Genomic DNA, 10,422 nt, shown 5'->3' on the forward strand with positions numbered 1-10,422 from the left:
CCCGCCCACAACTGCCCACAGCGCCTGCGCGGCCTCGCCCCGCCCCGCCCCGCCCCCGCTCTATGACCGCCCACAGCGCGTGCGCGGTTGCTCACCCCGGCGCATGCGCAGCGCGGGAGGGCGCTTTGGTCAGACTCCCGTCCCGCCATGGCCTCTGGGTCTCTTGCCTCTGGGGCTGCCTGGCCTCCCCCGGCCCGGGGCCGCCTCCTGGGCCTGCGGTCTGGCTGCTCGAAGGTGCTCGGCTTCTTCCTGAGTTTCCACCGGCTTCTGCGGAGCCGAGGCCGCTGGTGCGCGGCTGGCAAACAGCCCGCCTGCGCGGAGGTGCGACGCCGCCGCCCACGCGCCTGAGGCCGGAGCGGCCTGCTCTTGGCGCCCAGCTTCCCGCACCCCGCCCGCCCGGAGCCCCGGGCCGCAGGCAGGGCCGCGTGTGCCCCGAAAGGCAGCTGAGAAGATGGGCTCTGCCCGAGCCCTGTTGTTACCGGGACCTTTAGGAAGCCGTGTCTGCTTGCCCCTGTCACCGTGCTCCTCCGAAACCCCAAAGAGGCCTGCGGAGCCCCTGGGATCTGGGCCCCGCCATCCTTCAGCTTCCAAAGGTTCTCTTGGCGCCCAGGCTCGGCCTGCCCCCAGCCCCAGACAGGCTCCCCTGACCCTGCCGCCACCGGACCCCCGCCTCACTCCTGGCCTCTAGGCCTGCGAGGCGCCAAGCTAGCCGCTCCGGAGTCATTCTGGGTTGTCCGTAGCCCTTAATGATTTCACTTGGGAGGAGCTTCACTCTGCTGAGTAGCAACTTGAAGAGTCCATCATGTCCTTAAAGCTTTAGGTGCAGAATTGAACCATGAATATTGGACACGCACACGGCACTCACCCTGACTGGGGCAGCGGAGACGGGCCCGGTCACCTGCCACGACAGTTTAGGCTCAGGGCGGACACTGAAGAACCCACCCAGCCCGGGAACACGCACTCCACCCAGACCGGGCCCCCTGTCTCATCAATGTTACAACATGACGTTGGGCAGAACAATTTTATTTTAGGACCTACTGTGTGTGCTGCCAGTGGATAAAGGGCCGTTAGCGTTGTATAGTCTCTAAGTGTCTAAGAGTGTGACATACAGAAGCAGGCCTTAAAGCAAGTCTCCGTCAGTAAGACAAAGGGCAGCCCCCCCCCCCACCCCACCCCACCCCCAGCCACAGGGAGCTCCGCATGCAGACTTGTTCAGAGGGGGCTGGATTGGGAGCATTTGTCTTGTGCCAAACAGACTTGGGAAGGAGTTGGTTTAGAACCGTGGGCAGCTTGTTCTGGAATATACCTACCCTCTTCCTGGAAATAGGATGAGAAAAAGGAAGTTCCCAAAAGACTCTTAGGAATTGCTGCAAGTCCTGTGAAAGTGGCCTTCAAAGTTTTGACCTGTGTTCCTTGTCACTGTGTCTCCCTGATAATGCTGTAATTCCCCGTCTGTTTCTAAAGGACAAGAAGTACTGGCCCTGGCTCTACCGGGTCAGGGCCCCGCCTCTCTGCTCTGCCAGGGCGTGGCACAGGCCCCGCCACAGCTGAACTTGCCTGGAATCCTCACAGCACCTATGGCCGCCGTCCTGGACCTCACTCAGACCACATGCTGGGACCGGCCCCGTTCCAGGACTCCCCAGCAGGACTGTGGGCTTGGGCCTGTGTTTGTGACCCTGTAACTCCCTTTCCGGCACAGCTCCGAGTCCCAGGCACTGCTGACCTGTGCGGGAGGACCCTCCCACCCCTGGAGCTGTCTTCCTGGGAAGGGAGGCCTCCAGAGCGCCCGGAGAGAGGCCTCAGTCTTAGGGGCCTCTCAGAGGGGCTGGCCCCGCACGGCGCCCTCACCTGGGCCAAACCCTCATCCTGCAGTTCAGTGGGCAAGTGCATCCCAGCGCGAAGCTGGCCCCTCCCCCTTGGTTACTCTGTCTTTCAAAGGAAAGGTGGTGAAGAGAGGAGCTGATGCAAACAGCCAGCTGGTAGAAGCAGTGTGAAGCCCAGGACCTCCCCTAAGGGCACTTAGAGAATCCAGATCTGACCTGATCCTGACCGTGTGAGTGGCTGTGGTTGGTTTCTCACTTGGCAGAGGACTGCAGCCGCCCAGGCTCTCAGTGGCCCCAGCGGGAGCCCTGGGTGCTCCTAGGTGCCTGCCAGGGTTGCAGGGCCGCCTGGCGAGTGATGAACACTTAGGACCAAGCACCCACAGGCTGCTTTCCAGGGCAGGAGCCCCCCACGCCTCCCGGAAGTCACACCTCATTCTGATGCAGGACCTACACAAAGGAACGCGCTCCGGAGGGAAATACAGCCGCTGCCAGCCGGTTTGTCTGAAACCAACAACGTTGTCTTTATTCAGTAACCACCCGCCAGGCCCAGACCTTGGGGTACATACCGCCAGGTCCACACACAGCACAGGTGCCGCGGTCAGAGCGAGCCCACACACGCCCCTTGTCTAAAGCAAACTGCGTCTCCCGGCCAGAAAACAGCCCTGTTTCCCATCTTTAATCTGAAGGGGCCTTAGGGAGTAGGTGGGGAGCTTCAGACTTCCGACCACCCTCATCCCTGCACCCCAACTCGGCACATCCAGAACTCCCCACAGGCCCCTCCGGCCCTGGCCCAGCTGGAATGTGGGGGCTGCAGGGGACAAGGGGCAGGGAAGCTCTGATCTGTGAAAAGAACTCGCAGTGAGGTGTGTGTGTGTGTGTGTGTGTGTGTGTGTGTGTGGAGGGGGGGGGGATCTTTAGCTCCCTCCCCCAAACTGCTATGGGCCCCAAAGGCCCTCAGCGCCCCCAAAGGGAGCTCATCCCGGGTGTCTGGCAGCCCCCCACCGCTCTCCCCTGCCTGCTGCTATACTCCCTGCTGTCACGTTCCTAAAAATGGCGGCCAAGAGTGGGAACCTTAGCAGATGCAGGGGTGTGCGTCGTGCAGGACACGGGCCGACAGGGTGACGGAGCCTCTGAACTGAGCAGGGGGCGGGAGAGCTCTCCTGCAGCCGGCGGCATCACACCACCAGGTACACCATCTTCCTCTCGTTGATGGTCCTGGTCTTCAGCCCCCGGTAGTGCCTGTTGCGCTTCTCCGGCTTCCCGTACAGCATGTCCACCAGGGGCTGCCGCTCGCCTGGGTCCTGGGGCTGGGTGGACAGGAAGCCGAAGCCCGTCCGGAGCTTGTCGTACAGGTAGACTATGGCTTCCGCTTCCTGCGAAGGCTCCTCGTACACGGGCTGCCGCAGGGCCCTGTGGGCAGACAGGATCACAGCCGAGAACAGGTGCATCAGCACGCAGATCAGCAGCAGCACGAACGCCGCGAGGAACAGGATGCCGAGGGCCCTGCTGCTGGAAAATTCCTCGCCCCGCAAAGCTGCGGTGCAGTAGGAGAAGACCGTCTGCGTGGCGTGGACCACGCTGCTGTAGCCCCATTCGTGCTGGCCGAACACCAGGTGGCCAAGAGCCACGAACAGCAGGACGTAGGCGCACACCAGGAGCGCCGCACGGCAGATGCTGAGCAGGGCCGTCTGGAGGACCCCCTGGGCCAGGCGCACGTGGTAGAAGAACCTGAGGTACCGGAGGGTCTTCAGGATGGTCAGAAACAGCAGGAGGCCCAACGCGACCTCCACGTAGCGGTCCGCCTGCGCCACGGCGTGAAAGGGAATGAAGTCCGCGGGGTTCGATGCGTAGAACTGGATGACGGTGGTGGCCAGGAGGTACTTCCTCAGGGACAGCGCGATCCACACGGCAAAGATGCTCACGTGCGCCAAGTTGGACCAGTGGCTCGCGCTGGCCACGTAGAAGAGCCCCTTCTTCATGAGGACGTAGCCCTCGTATACGACGTAGACGATGAAAACCATGAGTATGGCCACGTACAGGTAGGCCTCCGCCGACCTGCCTATGTTGAGATCAGCCAGGGCGAAGGAGTGCACGGATATGCTCGCGTTCACCACGCCCAGCTGAGAGACCTCGAACAGGACGGCCGCGCTGCAGAGCAGCCCCGCATCCGGGTTCAGGGTGGTCAGCTCCAGGATCACAGCCCACGTGTTCTCGTCCAGCCAGCGGCTGCTCCGGAGGTCCCTGAGCCTCAGCGTGGAGTTAAAGCGCTGCTCGTCTGGGAAGAAATAGAAAACATACCCCCCCGAGCCATAGGTGTGCAGAAGCCCATAAGAGTGGTACACCCACCGCTTCTCCGGAGGCCTGTAGGTGAAGCCATTGGCGTTCTTGTCTGCCTGCCGCTTGTCAACTTTCTTCCAGAAGCCGGGGTGGTCGGCGGTGTCCTCCGGGTCGGCCCCGTGTTTGGGATGGCAGTGAATCTCTCCTTCGATGCTGCCGGGCGGAAAGCGCCGGGCCGGCCGACAGGCCCTGGGGCCAGGCGCCGCCCTCACCTGCCTCATCAGCGGGAGGCCGAGGATCTTGGAGGAGCTGTCGGGAAGGAAGGTTGGGCGGGGGTCGTTGTGGAGCAGAGGCAGCAGCACGCTGTCGAGCCACGGGTAGATGTCGTCCAGCGTGGTGACCGCAGCGAGCCCCGCAGAGAAGCGGCTGCGGATGAACTGGTTGTAGCGGAAGCTGTCCGTGTGGCGGAGGAAGGTGGCGAGGCCCAGCAGGAGGGCCAGCAGGAGGCAGTGAGCGAGGCAGCGGCCCAGGAAGAGCAGGGCTCTCCTCTTGATCTCCCTCTTCCTTCGGAAAATGCCCACTTCGTCTGGCGTGAGAGGCTGGTACATCCTGCTGCCCCGGAGGTAGGCGACGTACAGGTGCCGCTGGCCCATCTCCTCGGGGTGCAGCCAGAGGTCCTGCAGCTGGACCTCGGTGTAGCGGTAGCTGCTGATCCAGGGGAGGTTTTTGCAGTACTTGAGCCTGTTGGTTCGAATGCTTGTCAGGAGGATAATTTTCAGCGGCTGCACCAGGAAAATGGACTGGCAGAAGGAACAGAGCGATGCGAAGACCCACTCAATCGACTTGTGATAGCCGTAGGTGAGGCCGTAAAACACGATGAAGAACGAGGACACCCCCGAGGTGGCGAATACCAGGAACCACGCGATCCACTTGCAACACGGAGGCAGCACGGTCCTGGATTTCACTGGCGACAGCGACAGCGGCGGCGGCGGCGGTGGCGCTGGCGGTGCCTCGGGACTGCTGTCCACATTTTCGGTGTTGGCGTTGGTGTCTGTGCGCAGGGTGGGTTTGGGTCTGCCCTTGCTTTCTTTTTTCTTAGGCGGGAGCCCTGCTTTGGGGGTCCCCTGGGGAAGAGACTCCTGGCGCCCCTTAAGCCCCTGGGACTGCTGGGCTTTTTGGCCGGGGGTCTCCTGGGAGCGCGCCTCGGCGGCCGTCTCCTGGGCGTACCACTTCTCCAGCCGCTCCTCCCAGTGGCCAGCCGCCTTTTCCACCTCGGGGTGCTCTTGAGGTGCCACCTCGTCCAGGGTGGCCTGCGGTCTCCTCTGGGAGTAGAAGAACAGCCCCGAGATGATGAACTGCACCGGGAGGGTGATCATGACGCTCTGCAAGCCAATGACCATCGACCTGACGTATTGGCTCTCCGGGGACTTGGATTTGTCCCCCCTGTCCAGGTTGAAGAACATGATGTTGCACACGAGGGTGGACAGCAGCATGGCCAGGCAGCAGGACAGCCGCTGCAGCCGGTTGAAGCCGCGGGCAATGACGCCGGCAAACACGGAGAACCATATGTGATTCTTCTCCAGCTTGTACGTCCCATCGATGAGCAAGAAGTCCATTCTCTGCAGCGGCGCGTTGGGGTCGGTGACGGGAAACGTTCTGTCCAAAGAGGTCTCGATAGAAAGCCACTCGCGACACATGAACAGCCAGATGTGCCTGCTGAACAGGTTCTCCACTTTGATGCGACTTAAGTACCAGCCGGGGGCGCGGCCCTCGTTGTTGTGCCACACGCGGATGGACTGGATGTCCCCCAAGTTCCTGCTCGTCGTCAGGAGGAAAGTGTTGACGCTGCCCCGGTAGAGAGTTTTAAACTGGGGGTGACTTAAACAATGCACATCGCTGGTGCTCTGGGTCCCGGTAAGTTGGACGAAGACATTGGCCCTGGTCCCGGACCCACAGCGGCTCCCTGTGAAGACAGTGACGAGGTAGCATGTGTTGTCGTAAGGGTCGTTGTCGGGGAGGACGATGGCGTAGTCCCGAAGAAACTGGTCCGTTTCGTCTCTGTGCAAGGCCCAGAAAGCCAGGACGGAGTACAGGAGCAGAATGAAAAGGACGACCAAGAGGGTCACGGGGTTGTGGGTGACCTCCTTGATGACCTCTAACCCGAGGTCCACAGGGTTCGGCGGCACGACCACCTTGGCTGTCAGGTGGCGGAAGCGCAGGGGGACGGTGGCCAGCCGCCGGGCCCGCCGGGCCCTCCCGCAGACACAGTGCACTCGGTCCCAGGTGGTCTTCTCCCCGAGGACACAGACGTCTTCTCTCCAGTCGCTCTGGATCCCGTTCATGTCCAGGCAGTGGACCCCGAAGAGAGAAACCCTCACCAGCTTGTTACTGGGCTGCATGACAAAATGAGGTGCCTTCAAAGCCACGATGATGACACACTCCGGCGACTGGCCCCGCTGAGCTATGACCTGCAGCAGGGACAGCGGGAGGCAAACCAGGCGGGCCACGCTCACGGCACAGGCCGGGTCAAACAGGTCGCTGTGGTTGGCGATGGGAGGGATATCGTGGGGCACCAGGAAGGTGGCGACCAAGGCGGAGGGGGTGATCTCCCAGCCGGCGTACACCAGCACGGTGAACTGCACGGTGACCTCCGTCACGATGTGAACCAGCATCTCCCGCACCTCGCGGCTGTCCACTTGGAAGCGGAACGCCCCTGTCGTCTGCCTGGCGGACTCGTCCGGGTTCTCGGGCTCCTGGTCGGGGCCCACCGTGAGGTTGAAGGCCGCAGAGCTCAAGTTCCGCCTGCTGACGTACACGTCCACCACGTCGGGGGTGACCTCCGTTTCGTCCCCGTTGGCCATGGTTCCCGTCAATCTGAATCCAACCACGTCTAGGGAAAGGCTCTCCGGGTAATTCAGCCACGGGAAGGGGTCATCGGCAAACTCATAGAACACCATGGAGACCGGAGCGTTTGCCGGCACAAGGGGAGTGCTGCTCACGTTGAGTGTCGGCTGGAAACAATTTCGACAGTCTCTCTCGCTGCCTAGGACTTGGTTGGAAACAGCCCACTTTTCCACTTTGCTAACGTACACGATAAAGCTGGGGCTGCTCATCACGGTGGTTCTGTTGTCCGGCACTTTGCCGGCCAGGACCGTCTCTGCCAGAAACTGTATGACACGGAAAGGGTCGACAAAAATCACGTGACGGTCGGCCAATTTAAGGATATTCGACACGACCGTTAGTATCCCGGTGCTCATGGTTTCTATTTGTTCCGAGTGCAAGTCCTGACCTCTCTGCTGATGCTGCCGGAAGGCTTGGTTTGCCTGCCAAATCCTGTCTGTGGCAGGTTTCCGAGCAACTTGGGGAAATTCAGACGTCCTCTGGGTAACTTTGGCGAGAGCCGTGACCACCTGGTTGATGCCATTCAGAGTGTCCATGGCCAGGAGGAAGGACTGGTTGACCAGGTGTTCCCAGAGCATAGTCTTGTCCTCGTGCAGCGCTGGTTCGGGTTTCATGCTGCTCAGAACGGAGGCCACCATGTACATTAAGTAACCTGCGGGCAGAAACTCCTGCTTTCGGAGCAAAGTAGAGATCTCTGAATTTTGTCCCTTGCTGAAATTGACTAGCTGGTTCAGTATGGCCCGGGGGGAGGCCTGGACAGTAGGAGCCTGCACAGTGGCGAACAGAGTCACCTGAGAGAAGGCTCCCAGCGTGTCATACACCTGGACGAAGACCTTCGTGGCGAACTGACTGCTCTCCAGACCGACAGGGAGAAAGGAAGGGGGGCTCTGGAAGTGGTTGCCCACATACAGGATGGTCCCCAAGGTGTTGTCTGGTAAAGAACTGATTTCGCCAAAACCATCGTACAAATCGGACACTATCATCTTATATGTCAGAGGGGTGTTCTGGTCCTGAAAATTTTTACACTGGACAACAAACTTAGTGGAAAACGAAACCCCGCTAGCTGGAATAATTTGGCAATCTCCGATTTGAGGGGCAGAGTTCACAATAAAGGGATGCCTGAGGGTCAGGTTCACTCCACCCCAAGTTTCTATATTTAAAACAAGCCGAAACTGAGATTCAGAAAAATTACTAAAAGCAAAAGCTTTTATAGACAAAGAATCGCTGTCCCTCCCCGTCGAAGTCTGCCCCGGCCAATCAAATGGGATCTCTTCCCCCGAAGCCCGCTGGACGGACCACTTGTAGGCGTCCCGGCTGCCGACACAATCGGGGCACTTTAGAAACAAAGAGAACCGATCCGACACAACCAAATTCCTGCCACAGTTTTCAACACACGAAATGCTCGCCGTGGGTGCTGGCGCTGGGAGCACGTGGACGGTTTTTTCCGTGTAGGCAGTCCTGGGCGTCTTCGTTACCACCATTCGGAAAAAATACACTCTGCCTCCTCGGAGTGTCTCCGGGGAAACTGTCAGGACAGGGTCAGAGGCAGAGGCCCAGGTCAGCTTGAGGTCCACCTGCTGCGGGAGACACACTTCCTTGCTGATCACGTTGATGTGGTCTCCGTTGTAGTTGTTTGCTTTGGTGGTGCAGTACCAGGAGAACTGGAGTCCCTCCAGCGGGTCGTCTGAGTCTGGGTCCGCGGATGTGGATCCGTTCAGAACCAGCGGGTCTGAGAACTTCACTGTCTCCTGGGCGTCCCCGAGAAGATCCGCCTTCAGGAAGTCACCGAGGACAGAGATGTGGACGCTGTCCGAGTCTTTCACGGTGGCTAATGCTGGCGAGTGAGTGACCAGGGTCAGGGAGAAATTTAACACATACAACCCCAAAGCTAAGGACTTCGGGGGGATGTGCACGAATGTTGGGTCCTGTCCTAACTGGAGGCCCGGCACCGCCAAAGGTTTCTTCCAGTCCGGCTGGTGGAAGAGAGAGGCCACGGGGTAGACCTTCCAGATAAAATAAGTGCCCTGAGCGTTGGGGCAGTCGTAGTCTGCGGTGGCGTTGATGTCGATGCTCATCCGCCGGGTGTACACCACCATGGGATGGGCCGGCGTCCTGTTGATGTGCACCCTGCTGATAGAGCAGCCAGCCTGCCTCGAGGCCTGGCAGGACGCTGAGGACCCGCCCGCTTGCGAACTGCTGGAGTTGACATCTGTAGGACACTTGGTTTGGGCCACGAAGCCCACGAAGGGGTGAAGGCCACTGGAGCGGGGGGACACCCTGGAGTCTGCGGAGGCATCCGTGGGGCTGAGCAGCCCGGGGTGAAAGGTCCCTTCCAGAGGCCCGAGCCACTGCGGGGAGCGTGGGTCCATGGGGGCGGGCGCCGCGCGGCGGGCACGGAGCGCGCGGAGCAGGACGGGCACGTGGAGGCAGCGCCAGGGCCACCGCCGCGCGGGGCCGCGGCGGAAGCAGAGGCCGCGGTCACTACCACTCAGGCCGCCGCCGCCGCGGGGGGCCACGCGTGGCCGCAGGCTGAGGCCGCGCAGCAGACGGAGGCCCAGGGTGCGGGGCGCGGAGCGCAGCGGGGCCGCCTCTCCGGGAGCCGGGGGGCGGGGCCGGGCCGGGGACGCGTCGCGGGGGGCCGCGGCGGGCGCTCCCGGAGCCGGAGCCGGCGTGGGGGCGCCGCGGGGGCCGCGGGGGCCGCGGGGCGGAGGGAGGCAGCCGCAGCGCAGGCCCAGGCCCAGGCCCAGGAGCAGGAGGAGCGCCGGCGCAGGCCGCATGGTGCCGCCGACCGACGGGATCGGAGGCGCAGGCGAGGCGCAGGCGCGGCCAGGGGTGCGCCAACGGCCGGCTGAGCGCGGGCCGCGGGGGTCACGGGGCCGCGAGGTCACAGGTGGGGAGGGGATCGGGGCCTGCTGATTGGATTGATGTGGCCTCGTGTCTTGACCCCCTGAGAGGGCCCCTGGCAGCACTCCCACTGCCAGGGAAACGGGGCACACTTTGGACCAGGGACTGTGAGCGCCTGCGTGCCCAAGGAGGGCGGACTTTGGGTTTCTCACTTTGCTTTTCTTTCTCAACTTTTTATTTTTTATTGATTTCAGAGAGGAAGGGAGAGAGAAGAGAGAGAGAGAGAAACATCAGTGATGAGAGAGAATCATGGATCGGCTGCCTCCTGCACGCCCCACACTGGGGATCGAGCCCACAACCAGGGCCTGTGCCTTTGACCTAAATCGAACCTGGACCCTTCGGTCCGCAGGCGGATGCTCCATCCAGGGAGCCACACCAGCCGGGCTTTTTTCTACTTCTTCGTGTGAAACCCCGGTTTTAGATCTCTCCTCCTGCGAATAGAAGTGTTTGCTGCTCTGAGTTTCCTTCCAAACTCTGCTCCCGCGTCCGCAGCTGTTGGATTTCATCCTTCAGTGAA

General features: G+C 61.5%; 1 protein-coding gene across 1 annotated transcript; it reads right to left on the reverse strand.

The window, feature by feature from the left end:
- Positions 1–1,249: 1,249 nt before the first annotated feature.
- PKDREJ (polycystin family receptor for egg jelly) lies at positions 1,250–9,589 on the reverse strand. Its single transcript, XM_084879283.1, has one exon. The coding sequence runs from the start codon at positions 9,368–9,370 to the stop codon at positions 2,999–3,001; it is 6,372 nt and encodes a 2,123-aa protein (XP_084735409.1). The 5' UTR covers positions 9,371–9,589; the 3' UTR covers positions 1,250–2,998.
- Positions 9,590–10,422: the final 833 nt, after the last annotated feature.

This window comes from Pipistrellus hanaki (assembly GCF_964339955.1).
Source record: "Pipistrellus hanaki genome assembly, chromosome: 3".
In the NCBI taxonomy this organism is placed as follows: Eukaryota; Metazoa; Chordata; class Mammalia; order Chiroptera; family Vespertilionidae; genus Pipistrellus; species Pipistrellus hanaki.

What these genes read in the sequence shown, in the direction of transcription:
- PKDREJ (XM_084879283.1), bottom strand. Translation starts at nt 9,370, where the DNA reads ATGGACCCACGCTCCCCGCAGTGGCTCGGGCCTCTGGAAGGGACCTTT.